Here is a 21,059-nt window from a genome sequence, read left to right as displayed (position 1 = left end):
AATGGAAGAATCCTCTTTTTATGTTTAAAATAACTTCAGAAAAGGAAAGGATATCAAGGAGAGGAGTGGGCTGGACTACCCCCAGAAAGTGGTGACTTGTGATGTACAGCAAATCTGTCTTTAATTTGGACATCTTCACTAGCATTGGACAACTGTGATCTGCTATTCAAAAAGCTTGGCTGTGAAGGACAGACGGAGATGTGATAGCAGCTACAGATAATATGAAATAGAGGAGGATTTTTTTTTTCCAAATTGTTTTGGTGTTGATTACCTGTGTATGTGCTTTAAGATAGAGAAGAACTGACAATTTGACAAAAGTCAGCAAAAGAAAGAAGTTAAAAGATGAAGGAGAAGTTAAGGAATGGAATGAAGTTACATAAGAGGCAAAATTCAGAACCTAGGGTCCTCTTCTTCCATTATGATAACAGGAGAAAAGAAAGGATAGAATTAGGTGCAGGAAAATGTATAGATGAAGTACAGGGCACTGGGGGATATCTGCTTTCTACCTTTTATTTACTCTGTGAAGAGAGAGGTGACAGCATCTAAGCATGATGGGGGAGTGGATCTGGAGTGGGCGAGTACTGAATTGGCACTGTGTGGAGGAAGGGGAAGAGAGCCGACAGGAAGCACGCAGAACAATGCAATGAAATGAGTAAATGAATGAAAGAAGGAAGGAAGATGGTCCTTTTAAAAAAATTGTTAAAACAGACACTCCTGGTGACACGGACATCAGTAGGTACTAACCATGAAGTACTTGAGAGATTGAAACCAGACATACTTATTTTAATCATATTTTATATAAAATAGACATTTACATAAATTTAATTTTGGAAAGACCTAGGCAAAGTATACATCATTAGACTCAATGGAAGAAATACTTTATGGAAGATAAATTCTAACGGGCACAGTCAAAGTAACAAAAATGTACATTTACATACAACTGATCAAAACAGGAAGTGTGAAAAAAGAACATGATGCAAATCATTTCCCCCTGACAAAAGGAGGGATCTGCGTGAATTACAGCAAATCAAATGATTTCCACATTGTAAAAGCGAGCCATGGCTTCTACAGATATTTTAATTCCTTGGGAGGAAGTTTCACCTCATCTTTTATCCCCAGTAAAGTAACAATCACTGTAGGAATTTTTAAGTGCACAGACTGTAAAATAAGAGTAACTACCTCTGCCATGTTCAAGCATTTGGGCAATTCAGTCACTTTTAGGGTTGTATCATTTAAAAAAGGGCAACAGTTATGAATTATCTCATCAGATGCATAGTGTTTTTCAATCCAGATTCAAGAGTAACCATTCGAGTTACTCATTGAGCTTAATGGAAACATCAAACCAACCAGTACTTTCATGGGTGGTAAACATGACTGAGACACTGGCCGACTTGGCCCAGGCAAGGTGGCTCTTCAGTGGCAGAGCTAGAACTAGAACTCAGATGTCTTGATTCTTGGGCTAGTGTACCCCTTCTATGGACCAGCAAGACAAATAACCCCCAAAGGACATCACACATATTGAAAACTACCAAATTTGATACATATACATATACAATGTGTACTACTGAGAATGCGAAGAAACTACTGGATTTTTAGACATAGACGTGTCTTTCCAGGTGGGAGTCAATGGTGATCTATGCTTACAAACCAATAATGAGCATATATTGTGGTGGATGCTGATTTTATGAGTTACAGACCATAAAGACTTTAATTGAAAAGATCAATTAAAATCAATATTTTAATATCAGCCAATTGATTGTTATAAAGATCTTATCAATTCTGTTGTGCCACTTTGATTGATATTAAACCATGCTTTTGATTGCAGTTATTTTCTGTTCTCTTTAAGTTACATGGCTACAAATAAAATATTGAGGGAAATAATATTGGAAGAACTATTCAACATATTTTCCTTTTGTATCAAAGACTTCAAGAATAATTATAAAATGTTATAATATTTCTCTATCTTATTTTTGACACCCTAAGCTTTTATTTTATTCAACTGCAGCCTAAATGCAAGATTTGACAGCTATTTATTCTTTTCAAATGTCAAAAGATACCATCTAGATAGCTAAGTTAAGCTATATTTGGAAGATACCAACATATAATCAAATCAAAGTAAATGTAATTTGGAAACCAGGAACAAAAATTTTTAAAAAATCACCTCTAACTATATTTGTTGTGAATGTCGTTCCTAATATCCTCTAGATTTATTATTTTAAGAAGGTGAATCCACCACAAAGTCAAAGCAAAAGTTTCTTTTTTTTTTTTTCAAAAACAGATTCTAATAAGTACGAGTAAGAAATAATTAACAAAAACTCATGTGTGCCCCAAATAAAGATAGAGATATAGGCATAAACTCTATACCATGGACACCTTCTATGAGTCACGAAAATATCAGTCATATATACTGGGCACTTAGTCTGGTACATGCAAATTTCAAGGCAATTCCTCTCCATCTGAGAACCAGGAATTCTGTAATTTTAAGGCCAAATTGTAGTCCAATTGCCACAAGTGCAAAACCACCCCACATAACCACCTATTTGTGAATCATGGAACGATAGCCTCAACCAACCAATTGTGCCATAAATCATTGTTAAGACTTCTTTGGCTCATTTTAGTACAGATTTAAAAGTAAAAATTGCAAAAGATTATAAACATCTATTATTTTGTAAAAGTTTCAAACTCCCATTACAGTTATCAGCCTTGTAGCGGTTCTCCAGCCTAGCTGCACATTGGAATCATGAACAGCCAGGATGATTCAACCAGAGATTCTGAAAGGTCCTCAGGTGATTCCAAAGTGCAGCCGTGTTGAGAGCCACTATGTGTGAGGGAACAGATGTCAACTATCAGCTGAATGTAGCTCTTCAATCTGAGAACCTGGAATGTCTTACAACGACAATAGGAAACCCACATTTGCTTTGTTTCTCCTCACATTACAGTTATTGCGGGCCAGTTTTGATAGGACAGTTTAGATTTTCTCATTTAGTCTGACTGAAAAACCGCTTCACGAGGCATTTGCACAACCACTGCAAAACACTGCATCAAACTAGGTACCACCTATTACAAATTTCAGATTCTTATGCTAAGGGTTGTGTGGTACTGTAGGAGGTTGGAATTAAAGTGCAACAATTCTCTTTGTTTTGTGATAGGCTTTAAATTAAACAACCCAAAAGGATATATCTCAGGATTCTCTATAATAAAACTTCTTTTCCTCCAAGGCATTTGCATCTTTGGTTTAGTTCACCTATGTTGTATCACTGAAACATGTTTTACAAATACTGTTAACAGATCGAAAGCATCTGAATCATTTAAAAAATCCTGAATGAATAATTCATAAGGTTAAAATAAGCTGCTAAAGCCATTCTTGTGGCTTCTATATCAAAGCATACATAAAGAAATGGACACTTGTCAGGGATTTTGAAGGCAAGGGGAACTGATTCTAGGTACCAAAAAAAGGAGAGGTTAGATGGACTGGAAAAAGAGGGGTGATATATACATGAGGAACTCTAAATGTAGCTGGAAAAAAATAACAAATCTGTTCAGAGTAACACAATCATAAAATGAAACTCTGATCATTGGTTCAAATGTTCAGCCAGGCCAAAGCAACTCCTGTTTTATCCTCAGCCGCTTTCCTTCCTACCCAGAACCTGTTTAGGAACCCAGTGCAAAATGAAAGTGTGGACCTCTTGCTCAAAAAGTATTAAGAATTATTAAAAATTTCAGCCAGACATGGTGGTTTATGCCTCTAACCCCAGCACTTTGGGAGGCCGAGGTGGGCAGATCGCTTGAGCCCGGGAGTTTGAGACCAGCCTGGGCAACATGGTGAAATCCTGTCTCTACAAAAAATACAAAACTTAGCTGGACATGCTGGCACATGCCTGCAGTATCAGCTACTTGGGAGGCTGAGTTGGGAGGATCCCTTCAGCCAGGAAGGTCAAGGCTATAGTGAGCCATGTTTTCGCCACTGCACTCCATCCTGGGTGACAAAGTGAGACACAGTGGAACTGTGTCTCAAAAAAATAAGTAAAAATCAGACATTCAACTGAGCTCAGCTTGCTTCAGAGTGCAGGGCCCCGTGGGACTGCAAACATTGCACATCCATGAAGCCAGCTGTGCTCCTCCATTTCAAGAAGGTGCTATCAATCCACACAGCAAGTATACTTTCATTAAGGGCAAACTAGATGCACCTCTGTGATGAATGAGGGCACTCCGTTTTTATTATAAAGATAAGTTCCACGTATTATTTCGTGTTACAAGGACCAAATGAAAATAGTTACAAAATACATTTAATATCTTTGAAAAATAGTATGTGATTTATTTTCTTATATGCACTGTTTTAACTGTGAAACTATTGCATTGGCCACATCTCAGTGAAGGTATTCACTTGGGATAAAAGTATCTGATCCAACAAATAATGACTTTTTTAAAAAACAGTGCTTACTTTTAGTGTTCAAAAGATGCCAGTGTGTGTGGACAGACTGACAGTGAGAGAAAAAGAGAGGGAAGAAAAGGGAAAAGGGGGAGGGAAGGATGGGGGCAGATAGGAAAGCACCTACCAGGAGTCAGACAAAGTTTCCTGAAGGTCATGTGATCCTTTACCCTCAGGAACTTTTAGGCTGAAATCACCATTTCCATTATTCCCACAAATGTACTCTCCTATCTTTATTAGCACTTCAAGTAAGGTGTAATAACTGTTCACAATTTGGGGCTCAGTCTTTTCCATTAAAGTTTTAAGCATCAGTTTTCATTACAGATTATTCTGAAAAGTAGTAATAAAGTCCTAGACATTAGGGCTTCATGTTTTTTCAATCTGAGGGTGGGGTTGTTATTTTACAATAAACACAGGAGTATGTTTCTTGACCCTAGGACTATGATTTTGGGAGGAAGAATATATCTTAATTAAGGTTGTGGATACATTTATGTTATATAACATGAAAAAACTACTAGAAACAAGCAATCGTAGTGGTAATATATACATTATTGGATTACTGATGCACACAAAGAGATGCGTGCTAATTCAAATTCTATAATCATTTGCATTTAAAATACTCCCCTCGCCACGCCTTCTGCGGAAATTTTTCTTGTTTACTTAGACTTACCTTGACAAAACAAATAATAACACTGGGCTAGTGCTTCATGATACTGGGTTGAAAGAAGCAGAAGGCTATTTTTACCCTGCCCTGGCCTGAGCATGTGACTTATGTGAGCCTTTAGGCTATTATGTCTGTGTGATACCTGGCTCACCACTACAAACAGTACTGCCTGGAGTGTTTTGGTTTTGTTTTTAATGATGAAGACCAAATTAGAATCAGGTGTTCCAACTTCTTCACTTCCAAAACATACTACTGCCAAAACACTGAAGGCTGATTCCTCACATCTCTTTAGCAAGTGAATATCAACACAAATTTTGGAATGGACTGTTAAAACTTAACTATTTTACAATTTAGATTTACATTTTATAAGATCAGTTTTGAAAGCTGATATTAAAACCACTTTGTACAGAGAAAAAAGAAGTGTGTGTGTATATATATTAATTATTTTATAAGTTATGAAATAAATAACACTAAAAATAAATGTCAAATTGTGAGTTCAACTTTGCCTTCCCTATCTCTTAAATATGAATATATATTTAAAATTTGAATTTAGATCTTTACCCTAGATTTTTAGAGCATTCTCCATAATATTCTCAAAACAAAGAATTCTAGGTATTAATCATTGATGTTCTAAGCCCAGAATTCTCATTAAGCCTAGGAACACAAATAAATAGAGCTCTTTTTCCATCTAGTTAGAATCTATGAAGATTTCTGTGATACATCACAAAGTTTCCTCAATGGTTAAATATATTTTTCAAAAAATAATAAATCTCATGATGTCTGAACATTAAGATAATAAAGTAGGACATTTCTGTCAGTTAATATCTTTAATTTTTTATGTAGAATATACTATTTTTTCTCCACCAAAATAACAATATATTTGCAGGCGGGAACATGTATGATTTTAAATGCACTTTTGAAATCTTAGAGTAGAACCACTACTCTAGTAATACTTGTAATAAAATCAAAATAGTTTTAAACACTTCCATAAAGAATCAGGGGTGCCTGGCTCCTTGATGTCCCCCTAGGGATAAAGACATCCATATACAATTCCAGGAGCTTCCCTTTAATTCCTCAAAAAAGCACTAGGAATACTCTTAGGGGGATATTAGATAAAGCTCACTTAGCAATAGCCCTTTTTCCCCACATATTCTGGAAGGTTCTACAAAAGCTATTAGATACTCATTTCTGGTTCTGGAGAATTAAATAAGCCAATTCTTGGTCGGATTTTCCAAATGGCTTACCACAGAGGATTTATCCTCTTTTGAAATATTTCATCCCATAAGGAATAGAAGCTCTGCCTTCACAGCATTTCAAGCTTCTGTATTTCTGGGAGAAAAAAATGTCTAAACAGAATTAGATTTCCAGGTCTCAAAAGCACAGAGATCTATCAAGAGAAATCTGGAGTTAAACCAAACAAAAATCTGCAAAATGTGTAAATGTCGTTCTCCTTCCCTCTCAGACCTTCTTGCCCTCGTTTGCTGTTTTCGTCTTCCTTCGTGGAAAAGCAAGTCCTTCAGCACTGGGCTACCAGCAGATGCCCCAAAATGTGTCACCGTGAACTCGGAATGAGCGAAAATCTCATTAGTTGTGCCCCTGCTGATGTGAAAGCAAGGCTTCCATCACTCCCTTTTCAGAGGGACCACATTATCCTATGAGGTTGACTCAAACGGTGCTATGTTTGATCCTTTTCTCGAACTTCTTGTAATCGTTTTTCTAGGCGATCCAATTTGGCAAGATTTTCCTTCAGCAGTTTGCTGTCTGGAACCAACTGTAAGGCTCTCTCATAATAAGCTCTTGCAGACACATATTTTCCCTGGGGGTGAGAAAGAGAGAGCAATTACATTCTGATCCATCACAAAACTCTCTCAGAGAATGAAGAGATTAAGAAACTGACCCTCTGCCCAGTTTTGCATTAATGTTCTCGTATGGAAACTCTGTATGTATGTGTAATTTTATCCTTGTCTATTGGTGCTTTTGGAGACTCTATTTGTTTTAAGCACTAGATCAGCTGGAGAATGTGAAAGAGGAGAGTTATACTGTAAGGATAAATGACAGAAAAACAGATTTTCAATTCTACTAATGCAGGGTGTGAGGTTATCGTTTCCTAGTGTCCTCAGGGAGCTAGTACTGTTCCTTTGTAATTAAATGGAACCATGGCACAAAATTCATATCAGGGGAATGGGGTGGAGGGGGTGGGAGAATGAGAGATGAGAAAATGTTTTTAAAACTGCAAGAAGAATGATTAAATAGTTTGTGTATCCACTCTATCTGTTTAGTGATATAGCAGTTATTCTAATCTTCAGCTTAAAACTAAAAGTAACTTTCGCCTAATAAAGTTTTTATGCAATGAAAAGTGTTGATAAGAATGTGAAGTCAAATTTTCTACTACCGCGGGTTTGCAGCAGTATGCACCAGCTGTATACTTTTAGTGCAGTATAGTATATTACTCCTGACCTACTAAACACAACTGTCCCCACCTCTGTTGGCTTCCAACTGTTTTGTTTGACTCTTCAACTAGCAACCATGTGTGCCTGGTCCCAGAAGGGGTCCCTGGCAACTCGGTCATAGCTATTAGCTTTTTTCAGCACTTTTTCTGCTATTGGATGTATTACCTCCCTTATTCGTTCCACCCTCTTTTAGATCTGTATTCTGCAAAGTCTCAGAGCTAAGATTGTTGGAGTTCCCCCCATTACAAAAAGTATCAATTTGTTCCATCTATTTTTAGTTATAGGTCCCATGTGGATAAATACCCGTGACCCTCTACATTTCCATCACAATTAAAAATTATATCTCTTAGAGTGAAGACACATGTAGCAACAAGCAACTAATACTTATCGAATGCTTACCTATCTTCCAAATACCTGTCAAAAGCTTAGACACATAGTGAGCGCTCAATATGATACTATCATTACTGTTACTAGTGACTATCCAGGCTCTGTGTCAATAGTGTCTATTTCTTACTGTATTCCCTGGTCATATTGGTGAAAAGGAAAGTGGAAATGACAGAACAAGAAATTGCGCATTAGATATCCAGGCACTGGCATGTACAACAAAAGGAAGTATTAACAATGACTCTGATAAGAAGTTAAACAGATTGCTGAACAAGTGGGAACTTGCATTTGCTGTATTCAATTATTATTGTTTTCAATTCGAGGATATGTCTTCCAAATGTCCTCTGATTTTTGTTAGCCTTAGCACTTACACGCAGACAGCTGTACACTTTTGGGTCTAAGAGTGCTCTCACAATCTGTTCTGCCTGCAGTTGATTTTGAAACAATTCTTCCAGGAGGCTCCTTGAATGTCAGCCCCAGTCAAGGGCCTTGGGTTCTTCTTCTCTGATCACGAGGCTTCTCTGTCCTTTCTCACAAAACCCAGTTCCTTTTCTCTTCCTCAAATTGCCCTTTTCTGAACTAAAGTAGAAGCTCTATTTTTTTTTCCTCTGTAGCCCAGGCTGGAGTGCAGTGGTACAATGTTGGGGCCCTGTAACCTCTGTCTCCTGGGTTCAAACAATTCTCATGCCTCAGCCGCCAGAGTAGCTGGGACTACAGGCGTGTGCCACCATGTCTGGCTAATTTTTGTATTTTGTTAGTAGAGAAAGGGTTTCACCATGTTGGCCAGGCTGGTCTCAAACCCCCAACCTCAGGTGACCTGCCAGCCTCAGCATCCCAAAGGGCTGTGATTACAGATATGAGCCACTGTGCCCAGCCTAGAGGCCCTATTTTAAAAAATAGTTATATCCCTTAAGTCAGTATCTCCAATTCCCTAGATGCTAGGTAAAATATCTGAATTATCCAATTTCCAGAACTGTGTTCACTTGGTGGCCACTAATCACAAGTGGCTTTTCCAATTTCAATTAGTTACAATTAATTAAAAATTCAGTTTCTCAGTTGCACCAGCCATATTTCAAGTGCTCAATAGCCACATGTAGCTAGTGGCTACTGCCTCGGACAAGGCAGATACTGAACATTTCCATTGTCACAAAAATTCTGCTGGACAGCATCATTCTAGAAAATGCATATTTACAAGGTCAGGAGATTGACACCATCCTGGCTAACACGGTGAAACCCCGTCTCTACTAAAAATATGAAAAAAAAAATTAGCCTGGTGTGGTGGCGGGCACCTGTAGTCCCAGCTACTCATGAGGTTGAGGCAGGAGAATGGTGTAAACCTGGGAGGCAGAGCTTGCCGTGAGCCAAAATTGCGCCACTGTACTCCAGCCTGGGCGACAGAGCGAGACTCTATCTCAAAAAAAAAAAAAAAAAAAAAAAAAAAAGAAAGAAAATGCATATTTACTGTCATGACGCAGTACTGAAAATCAGACTTTGTGCTATAGCCTGGTTGATGCAACTTTTTGATGATAAAAAATGTATTATAACTTCTTGGTCCACTCATTTCATCTTATATGTAAGACTTCATAAGAAGCATCACTTTTTATAACCAAGTGTCATGAGCAAGAGACAACTATGACACTCGCTCATTTTTCCCCCATCTCTTTCTGCAACTTTCTTGCAAAGTACTATATTCCAACTCTCAACCTTGCTGGAGCTCTCAGGTCTGCCTACGCCTCCCCCAGTTCAGGGAAGGAGCGAGGCCTAGGAATGGGATAACAATGCCTGATGCACACATTACCTGGCAATGCAAAACACAGAAAGGTCATAATTATCTTTTAGGCTTCATAAAATGACAACCCTGCATTCTAATAGTGGCATCAAAATGATCACATCTGAGCCATGTGTCTGCTCTATATATTTACATTAGATTGCATCATATAAACTAACTGATATCAGACCACTTTAAAACTACAAAGGTGGCAATTTTGTATTGGTCAACCTAGTACATGATGGCCACAAAGACAAAAAACAGGATAAACTAATTTTTACTCAGCACTAATTACATTTTAAAATAATGTAGTAAATAGATCCTTCTTTAATCTCTAGACACTTTCCCAAGGGAAGTACTTCCTAATTTAAAGCAATGGGTTCACCTGTTAAAGAGTGCAGTAGACATACTATTTTCTCTGTTATTTCCAGACTTCTTGGGGACACTTTTGAGTGTATTTGTTGCACTTTTTCTAATTAACAATTAAACCCATTGTTTTAACTGCAGACACACTCCATCTGAAAACGTATTGAGCACACTGCAGTCATTTATCACTTAATGACAAAGGTACCTTCTGAGAAAGGCGTCATTAGGTGACTTTCCTTTTGGCAAACATCATAGGATATAGCCACATAAACCTAGATGAAATAGCCTACTACACACCTAGACTATATGATATAGTCTATGGATTCGAGACCACAAACCTGTACAGCATATTAGTGTAGTGAATACTGTAGGTAATGGTAACACAGTGGTATTTGTGTATCTAGATATATTGAAACACAAAAAAGACGTAGTAAAAACATGTTGTTATAATCTTATGAGACCATGAGACCATCATCATATATATGATCCGCCTTGGACCAAAATGATATCATGCAGAACATGACTGTATTTGAAAATGTAACTATTTAATATATGATTAAAAATATTTAAAATTATCATTTTACTCTTTTAAAGTAAGTTCATTCTATGTTTCCCAACTAGATATTACTGGATATCCTAGAATATCATTAAGATCAGAGCTTGGGCAATTTGGCTCTGATAAATATCATGCTTGAATTCACCATCTATCAGATCAAAGCTGTCAGTTGCAGGGTAATTATCCCATTAACCCCTCCCATTTGTGTAATCATGGGTCCTCTTTTTTGTGTGTGTTTCCAAGAGTGATCAGTTTCCACTTAACAGTAAAATCCATTAGGACTTTGTTCAAATTCTAATCACTACACTGCTATTTTGTCAGTGCAGAGACTGAAAATCTGTTAGCTAAACAAGAGTGGTTCTTTAAAAACATGTTGGATCATGGCGTTTCTCTGCTCAAAGTCCTCCAAAAACCCTGACTCATTTGGCATAAAAGCCCAAGTAACTACAAACTCCTTGAAGGCCTGCATGATCTGACCCTGCACCCTCTCTGACCCCAGCTTCTCCCATTTCCTTTCCTTTGCTCTCTCCCTGCCACGCTGCCTCCTCCCTACTCTTTAAACAACAGGCATGCTCAAACCTTAGGGCCTTTGCACATGCTGGTGCTCTTTCCCTATTTCGCCACACGGCTTACTCCTTCAGGTCTCTGCTCAAATACTACTTTGTAACTGAGCCCTTTCCTAACCATCTGAATTTAAAATTTTAGCCCTTATTCCCTGGCATTCCAATCTTCTTTCTCTTTTTTCTCCTTAGCACTTATCACCATCTAATATATTTTATACATATACATATGCACATATGTATGCATTAAGCATTCATGTATGTACGTTTGTAGTAACATATCACCTCTTCCTCCTCCTCCTTATATTAATATATTTCCTCCTGCTAGCACCAGAAGAACAAGAATTTTTGTCTTCTTGGTTCATTACTGTATTCCCAGTGTCTGGAAGGGGATCTGGCACATAGGATGTTTGCCATAGATGCTTAGAAAATGAATGGATGGATGGATAAATGAATGATGGTGAATCGTTCATTGTATTAGTTACAGATAATAGTCCCCCAAAAGTCATTTTCAATCCTTGGGAAGACTCACCCAAAGGTAGTGCTTTTCCTTTGGAAAAACAAAACAACAAATAAGCTTGCTTTTTAGTAAAAAATTAGGGAGAAAAGGTATATTAGATATAAGAAATAGAAAGTAATATTCTAAGTAACACTTTAATCTTGACAGTGAGTGAAACTGGGAAGAAATTAAGCTATACTGAGCTACTGAGCTTGAACAAGGATTTAGTTCCCATAAACAGATTTTATCCGCTGTGTGATACTTCTGTTAGGTACATATGATTTTCTTCATGGTTAGAAAAATCATAAAATCTAATTTATATAGATTTATTTTTAAAATAGCTTCATGATATTCACTATTTAGATAATGCAAAGTGAACATAAACTGAGCTATTTCACTTTTAAACTCCCATGCTTTTGATATTCAAATGATTTCAAAAAGGAAATTAACAATAGTTCCTTGATCCCTTAAGAAAGAAGAAAGACAGAAAGAGAAAACACAAGGGGAAAGCCCAGTCCACATGGAAGTGAATTATTCTCCTACCTTGATGTGTTGGATGCCACCCATGTTCATCCAGGCCTGTGCTTGGTCTGGATTTAGTTGCACAGCCACTCTATAGCTCTAAATAAATAAGAAATAGCTTCAGGTTAGGAAACAAAGCCCCATCTTTAACGCTCCAGGATTGCCAAAACCACTTTCTTCACATGTGAAAATTTAAGGTATTAATACAATGAAACCAGCCGCTACTAGTTCACAGGAGACCCTGTTTATTTCTATTATTTTTCAAAGTTGATGATTCTAAAGTGGAGGAAACTGAAATGTATAATTTCCCTGCAGAGCTAACCTTTGGACTTAGAGAGACTGAGGATGCCTGCAGGGAATTCTGGTGATTTCTATGATATCATATCATTTTCAACTGTCCTTGACCTGCAAGAAAATTATACTTTTTGGCCTTTTTTCACTGCAAATGGAATTGGTAAGAAAATTCTTTTTATAATGACAGAATTTTGGGGTAGTCCTCTAAGCAGTTTAACCCTAATGCAATATGCCCTTTTACAATATAACTGACCTAGTCGTTCAGCCTATGCTCTAATTCTTAAAATGGATCACCGCCTCTTTAAGAACATCTACTTTACTAGGGGATAGTTTTATTCATTAGACAGTCTTTTTTCCCCTGCCATATAAAAAGTCTTCAAATGTTTAAAGAGAGTTACCTATCCCTCAAGCACTTTCTTAGGTCTGAATAACATGAATCCTATTAAATGTAGTATCAGTGATATGTGGTATATTTTTAACATTACGCATGTTTTGCATCAAGGGTATGCTCACCACTGAGTCTCAAGTGGTCACCTGAAATAAAGCCACAGGTTAAGGGCATTGCCTTTAAAAACAAAGCTACGTATTTGTGTATATATTTTAATGTTCCTTGCTATTTTCATTAGCAAGAATATGACCAAACAGATCCATCAAGTACAATCTGGTCCATTCTCGTCTACTTCAGTTTTAAGGGAAAGAAAGAAATGCTAAGAAACCATACTTTCAAAAAGCTGCTAAAATAAACCAAAAGCGTGTGTCTCTTGGATTAATTTATATCAGCAGAGATGGGAATGTAGTGTAGGAGAGCTGGATTCAAACCCTGATGCCATCTCTTACCCATTTCTGTGACCTTGAGCAAGGTATGAACTTTAAGCCTGAGTTTACAAAACTATAAAATGATGATAATAACCATGCCTTTCTTGTAGGATTCCTGTGAAGATTAAGTTACATAATACATATGAATCATACATAAAGTGCTAATACATTTTAGCTGTTATTATGAATCAATGGCCATATATATACATATATACACACACACACACATAAATATTCACAATTAAGTTATTAATAATGTTCACATTAGTTATAAATAAGAATGAAGATATTGAAAATGTTCAAAAGGCAGAGAAAACCCTACAAATTCTGAGAAAAATGCTTACAATTTTTCAGAATAAAATGCCACAATTTCCGTTTTTGTTTAAAGGGTTCACATTCAAATGAGCCTGCCCAAATATCTTCCCATGTGTTTTCCAATAATATTTTAAAAGCCACTCACTTGTTTATTTCCCAACACAATTGTATCATTTGAGATTTTACTTTTCCTATAATATATTTAGTATAATTTTATGACTTCATTAATTTGTGGCTTTACCAGATATAAGGAAAAAGCATTTAACATTGTCACAAATTTTTAAAGTATGCAACATTAACATTTCTATTTCTACTTATAAATGTCTTCTTGAGTTCAACCTGTGAATAAGTTTTATTCCAAAGCCGTAGATACTGAACACCTTATAAGATGCAAAACACTGTTTTAGAACAGAGAAGGATGCAGCCCCTTTCTACAAGGAAAGTCCAATCTAATTGGGGAGATAAACTATGCAAGGATTTGTACCTGCCTGTACACACAGAGACACACACACACATACGGGGGTTGGGGGACGGACCTAATAATACAATGTAATATGTGACACTTTCAAATGACTGGTACCTTCATGAGACAGTCCATGCTTTTTAAGAGTTCAGAAGAAGTAAGGTCACAGGGAATAAGGATGGTTAGGGAGGGCTTCCTAAGGCAGGAGGACAAAGACTGTGTCTTGGTGGATGAGTGGAAATCTCATCCTCCAAGTCAAGAGAGGGCGTTTCAAGGACATGTGGAAATGTCCAAGGCTTTTCAGGTACTAGTCCAGCTGGAATAGAAGGTTCTTGCAGTCAGAGAGACAGAGAGAAGCTAGTTTGAGACCAAAATGTGGAATGCTGTGAATGTCAAGTTAAATATGATTATTCAGAAAAATAAATGTGTAATTCTGAATAGTCAAGGGCCAGATGCTCAATGATAAAAAAATAAACAAAACTTTATGTCAATTAGTCAAAAAACTCACTCACTCCACAAACATGCCAGTGATAGATCTTACTGTACATATTTCCTTAAAGAGAGAAAGAGTATTAGTTTCAATGAAAAGTTTATACCTCAAAAGCTTTGTCAAGAAGGTTCTGCTCTCTTAGTTGGTTTCCTTTTGTGAAAAAAAGTTCAGAAATGACTTTTGGGTCCTTTGGTTTCAGCTGGAGAGCCTTCTCTATAACATCAAGTGCCTGCAGAAGTTGGAAAGTAAGACAGGATAAATGCTGATTAGGTAAAGAAAAACTTACTTAACTGATAAAATTTATATTTTTTGTTCCTGTGTGTCAGCGGGTGTGGTATGTGACAATCAAAATACAATTCTTCGTCAGGCGTGGTGGCTAATGGCTGTAATCCTAGCACTTTGGGAGGTTGAAGCGGGCAGATTGCTTGAGCCCAGTAGCTCAAGATCAGTCTGGGCAACATGGTGAAACCCTGTCTCTACAAAAAAACACAAAAATTAGCCAGGTGTAGTGGTGCGCACCTGTAATCCCAGCTACTGGGGGGACTGAGGTGGGAGGATCTCTTGAGCCCTGGGAGGTGGACCTTGTAGTGAGGTGAGATCATGCCACTGAACTCTAGCCTGGGAATCAGAGGAAGGCCTTGTCTCAAATATATATATATATTCTTCATTATCTTTGATTTTCTCACTGGGAATTAGTGGCCCTGACAAAATAACTTTTTTATACTCCAGTTTTCTCATGTATTGATGAGTGGCAATAAAATATCCTTGATTACTTTACAGGGAGGTGGTGTGATACAGTTGAAAGAAAATAAGATTTGGCATCAGACGTTTGCCCTGAACATGGGTCCATCGGGACCACCCCACCAGTCCCTCTCAGGTCCTAGTGACCATTCTGCCCCCAGCACCTACTGACCTCGCTGCAGCCAAAGATCCCCTCAAAGCAACTATCTATCATGTTGCTCCTCTCCACAGAAACCCAAAGCTTCTCCCAGGGTAAGGAACAAAACCCTTGGCCTGGCCCCAGGGAGTGTCCTCCCAGCAGCCTGTGCTTGCGTTCCTATGGTACTCCCGCTCCCTCATGCCCATTCCTCAGAGATGCCCCTTGCTGCTGCCACGGGCTTTTCATGTGTGTTTCCCGGACCAGAATCCTGCTTGCTTCTTCCTCTGCCTGTTAACTCTTATTCTTCATCCAGCCCTCACCTTCACATCACTTCACAGGGAAACCTGGCCTCCCAGAGTCATCGGGTCCCCTGATTAAATGCTCTTTGGGACAGGTAGCTCTTCATGATATCCCTGGGCACAGCTATCACTCTCCATTTGTTTTGTGAGTACTTGTTTAATCTCCTTCTCTATGGGTTAGCTCCACGAAGACAAGGGCAGTGACTTTTTGTTTTTTTAATATCACTTTATTTCTGATGCCTACTACAGTGGCCAGAACATAGCAGGCCTTCAACAATTCTTTTATTGAGTCAATTTATAAATTTACTGATTATGTGACTTTTAAAATGGAGATATACAATAACAGTTGTGACACCAGGTCACCCTGTGTTTCCTTCTTAGATACTGTTTCATGTAATCTTCTTATATATTCCTCTTCTATATTGTTTTATGTAATCCTCATAACAGCCCTGTAAAGCATGGTTGTTATGAGGATTACATAAAACAATATAGAAGAAGGAAAATGCAAAATAATAAAGCATATAAATGTTGGTCTTGATCTTTATAGACTTAGCTGAAAACAAACTGAGACAATACCACATAAAAGCTTTACACCAAGCATAAGCCCAGAAAATATTATTATTATTATTATTTTTTTTTTTGAGACGGAGTCTTGCTCTGTCACCCAGGCTGGAGTGCAGTGGCCGGATCTCAGCTCACTGCAAGCTCCGCCTCCCGGGTTTACACCATTCTCCTGCCTCAGCCTCCCGAGTAGCTGGGACTACAGGTGCCCGCCACCTCGCCCGGCTATTTTTTTTGTATTTTTTAGTAGAGACGGGGTTTCACCGTGTTAGCCGGGATCGTCTCTCGATCTCCTGACCTCGTGATCCGCCCGTCTCGGCCTCCCAAAGTGCTGGGATTACAGGCTTGAGCCACCGCGCCCGGCCCAGAAAATATTATTACAAGGGGACATCTTAGGTGTTAAGGGGATATCTGTGAAAAGTTTCCACAAGATAGGATATGCTGACTGATAAGATTTAAGATCTCCCAGGCTTATAAACATGCAAACTGGAGAATCACTTAGGTGCACCCCATGTTTAACCCATGAATCCAAAGAACTCGAAACAATGTCCTTCTTTACCTTGTCGTGGTTCTCCTGCTTGCTATAGATGGCTGACAAGAGGCGATAGCATTCAAGGCACCCGGTCTCCTCTGACACAATGTGATTGGTCATCTTTTCAGCTTCTTTTGTCTGACCCATCACGGCCAAAACCTGAGCCTACAAAACCATGTGGACTTTGGCTTAGCAGAGACTTCATTACCTTATCAAATAAAGCATCCCTGAATAGAAGCATTCAGAATGCATTCCTGACAAACACACTCAGCATCAATTTAGTGACTCATAGAGAAGGCTGAATCACCAGTTTTCAGGTTTTGACTTTTTGCTGTCTGTTTCTTTACTTAGTTTTGTGCATCCGTTTGTGAGTGAATGGCAGAAACACCAAAGATATCCAATGAAATGGCTTGTGGCTTTTAAAAAAGGTTGACTAAATATATCAGAAGAGAAAGAATTTCCTCTGATTTCATCAGAACAGTGTGTTTATAGCAAGATAACAAATTTGATGTATTGCACATCTAAGGAGTGAAGTTCCAAACACTGAAATAAAAATTTTGTTGGTATGATGTTAATTTTCCTGAGTTTAATAAATATACTGTGGTTATGTTAGAGAATGTCCTTCTTAGAAACTATTTGCAAATGTATTTATAGATAAAGGGGAATGATATGTACATTTAATTTCCACATGGTTCAGGGAAAAAATAACACATACTAATAATAGGTATATACAAACATACATATCTAAATATGCACACATATATATGTATGTAGATACACATCTACATGCATCCACAAGGGAGTGATAAATGCATCCACAAGGGAGTGATAAATGCATCAAAATGTTACAAAGCATTGGATCTGGATGAAAGGGTATATGGTAATTTTTTACTATTATTGCAACATTTTCGTAAGTTTGAAGTTATTTCAAAACAAAAATGCAGTAATTTTGGTGTCCATGTCTCTAGAGAAGGGCTCTAATATTGGCTGTATGAATATTCATACAGTGGATGTATTACGGCATTCCAGCTCCAGTTTTGAGGCGTGAGGACTACAGCTCTCTCTATGGCTGGCTGTGCTTAGGTTGCCAACTTCATTTTCTTTCATCCTACTCACCAGTGCCAAGCGGAGCTCTCTTTGAGAAGGCTGAAGTGCCGCAGCTTCCTGGTAAATCTGCAAAGCCTCTTCGTATCGGCCAGTGTTGTAGTACAGTGCTCCCAAAGGTGACAATATCTCAGCTTTGTGTGCCACCTGCAGGGCGCTGAGTTTGGAGAAAATCTAATTGACATTTCTCTTCTAATAGGTACATTTTCAAATATCTAGGCTTAGATTTAGGGATGACTGTCCATGGTTTGAACCTCTGCTCCAATATGGTCTTTGTTTTTATATCAAGAACAAGGTTTTTGGCTTTTTCTTTTCTTTCTTTTTTTTTTTTTTTTTTGAGACAGAGTGTCACTCTATCAGCCAGGCTGGAGTGCAGTGGCACAATCTTGGCTCACTGCAACCTCTACCTCCTGGGTTCAAGCAATTCTCCTGCCTCAGCCTCCTAAGTATCAGGGATTACAGGTGCCTGCCATCATGCCCGGCTAATTTTTGTACTTTTAGTAGAGACGAGGTTTCATCATGTTGGCCAAGTTGGTCTTGAACACCTGACCTCAGGTGATTCGACCTTCTTGGCCTCCCAAAGTGCTGGGATTACAGGCGTGAGCCACCACGCCTGGCCAAGAACAAGGTTTTTACAAAATGATCATGATGCCATACTTGGAACGTAAGATTGTCTTATCGACCTATCAATAGGGAAACTGAGCCCCAGGGGTCTTTCCCATTAATTATATGATGAATTTGTTCTCATGTGTGCATAGTTTTTCATGTATTCTCCTTTTTTAAATTGTTATTTATGATTGAGGTTGTAATCCATGGCTTCAGAAAACAACAAACTGACTAAAGTGGGAATTAAATTTCAACCTTGGTTCAGCACTATAGTCTAATCAGCAAGCCAAAGTCATGAATTATGATCCCATTTATATTGTTGTGGTTGCTTCCTTAGGAGATAAGAATTTGTATCACCCGAATTGGCAAAATTTGCTAGTATTCTGACAGCACACTTATTCCCATTAACTAAGAAGCTGATGAGCGATTGCTGAGGTTCCTGGCCAACTTATAAAGCTAAGAAAGGGAACTTTACCGTTTGTACCATTCTTCAGCCATGCTGTTCTCTCCCAGTGACCTGTAGAGTCTTCCCAAGTTCACCATGGCCACGTGATGACTGGGGCTAAGTTTGATGGCCTGTTGGTAATGGGCCACCGCCTTTTCTGGTAAGCCTGTAACCAGTGATAGGTTGGTAAGAGCAGAACATGTCTTTTTATAAAAGACACGAACTTTTCACTTTCTCTTCTGACTTACAATTCTTTCTCATTATTACAGAGTTATACCAAAATTATTCAATATGCAAATTAGCTTGCATTTTAGCTTCTCATCCTGGCCACTGCCTAACTTTGAACCATTTCACTGTTCATTCATACTTCCAAAAAAATTAACAAAAAAAGCAGTAAAAACTAAAACCTATTCTTTTAATTATATATATTATTTTAGTCGAAATTTTTCTGGTCATTGCTCTTGCTAATAGGATGTCTTCAGATTATTAATGATTGTTATTTATCCAAGATATAACTGGCCCTCATTATATAAAAAATAGAACAGGCTACCATAGAAATAAAACTGTCTAGAAGCAATTTCTAAGGGTCTGTGTCAATGAACTATACGGCAACATAGCAATTGAAGCATTACTTTAAATAACACATATCAGCTCTACAGTGAAAATCTCTTTTAAAATCATGCACTTTCATTTGAATGGTACTTAATTAATAAGACTTCCAACATAAAAATGCCACCATGCACTTGTCCAATGCATTATATATTTTTAAATACTTTTGTTTGTATGGTTTTCGCAGGTAGTTTGCCTTTTGATACTGTTTAGCTGTTTATCAGGATTTAAGAGATATTTAAAAAACTACATACAAAAAATTTCCACTTTACAGATACAGACACTAAAGTGCAAAGATATTCACAGACTTGATAAAGATCCCAAGGCAAGTGACAGTAAGGCCAGAACCAGAATGAAGGCCCTCCAGTCTGATAGGTTTCTTCAAAGTAGCTTCCTGGTGAAACTATATTCAGTGACTAAACTTTAGAACACTGTGAAGTTCTAAATAGAATGGAATGTTTATTATCTACACAGAAATCTTTTCAAGTGTATCTGTTTGAATACAAGTTTGACTAGGAGGTCCCTAGGAGCCTCTGTCTCTGAAGGCAGAGGCTCACTATTATAGGGTGGTCAGAGTGTTATCATTTTTAGGGGTGTAGTGGGGTGGGACTGTTGCTGAAGTAAAAGGAGGAGGATTAGACCGGCCCAACTAGAGGTTTCTTCTGGTTTTTATATTTTTAAGACAATGTATTGTTATGTGGCCAATGAACCAGCAGGTGGCACTACACAACAATTTTACACATGCAAAAATAAGTTTCTTAGATGTATCAGAATGCAAATTGTATATTCTGTAAAACAAGAGAGCTCCAAATATCCTTGAAAATAAAACTCCTTTAAGCACTGCATATTGAAAAACTAATTAAACTAAATTTTACTGCAGGGCAGCTAGTCTAGTAATCAACAGGAACAAAGCGGTGCTTTGACCTTACATTGAAATATAATTTCATTATTTATATGTACTTGTTGCATGCCAACAGCATAGAGGCACTACGTAAGTCATAAAGAAAAGAGATTTCATGCCCAGTAATGTTCTGCATTAAGTAAGATAAAGTAAGTGTATTTTACATAGCACCTGTCATATAAGAGCATCGTATCAATTTTAATAATGCAGTTTCTATAATGTAAATCAAGGAAGGAATGATGGAACAATTCTGGAGGCTTTTAAAAAATATGTTATAGAAAAGTATTTACCACCTGCCAGTAACTGATTTCAGAGGCAGGTTCTGCATCATTATAGAGAAACATTTCATCACCATGGATTTATAAATATACATAAATAATATTCAAAGAAGACTGGGACTCATTAAATCATAAGGCTACTTCCTGTTACCTGGGGAGTTTTCCGTCGAGAAATGAGTATAAGAATGGGCAGATTTTACTGAATCGAGCTTGAAGATTCAGAGAAATGACAGCCCCAAGGTACAATGACTGTCAGTAGTGTGAGCTT

The 21,059-nt window shown here is 37.8% G+C and overlaps 1 protein-coding gene across 7 annotated transcripts in view; it reads right to left on the bottom strand.

Annotated features, from left to right (window-relative positions):
• Nucleotides 1–762: 762 nt before the first annotated feature.
• LOC105484141 (transmembrane O-mannosyltransferase targeting cadherins 1) overlaps nucleotides 763–21,059 on the bottom strand; it is a 286,363-nt gene continuing 266,066 nt past the window's right edge. For 4 of the 7 annotated variants that reach the window (XM_011745485.3, XM_011745500.3, XM_011745527.3 and 1 more), the window contains 6 exons: nucleotides 19,034–19,169; nucleotides 17,965–18,109; nucleotides 16,876–17,013; nucleotides 14,683–14,805; nucleotides 12,220–12,297; nucleotides 4,835–6,909 (listed from right to left, as the gene is read on the bottom strand). In XM_011745485.3, coding sequence (XP_011743787.2) covers nucleotides 6,769–6,909; nucleotides 12,220–12,297; nucleotides 14,683–14,805; nucleotides 16,876–17,013; nucleotides 17,965–18,109; nucleotides 19,034–19,169 — 761 coding nt within the window. In that variant the 3' untranslated portion in view covers nucleotides 4,835–6,768. Of the gene's footprint in view, nucleotides 6,910–12,219; nucleotides 12,298–14,682; nucleotides 14,806–16,875; nucleotides 17,014–17,964; nucleotides 18,110–19,033; nucleotides 19,170–21,059 lie in introns of all 7 variants that reach the window. The other 3 variants (XM_011745531.3, XM_011745480.3, XM_011745491.3) reach the window with 1 other exon arrangement.

The sequence above is a fragment of the Macaca nemestrina genome, chromosome 10, assembly GCF_043159975.1.
Source record: "Macaca nemestrina isolate mMacNem1 chromosome 10, mMacNem.hap1, whole genome shotgun sequence".
Taxonomy (NCBI): Eukaryota; Metazoa; Chordata; class Mammalia; order Primates; family Cercopithecidae; genus Macaca; species Macaca nemestrina.
This window is presented reverse-complemented; position numbering and strand designations above follow the sequence as displayed.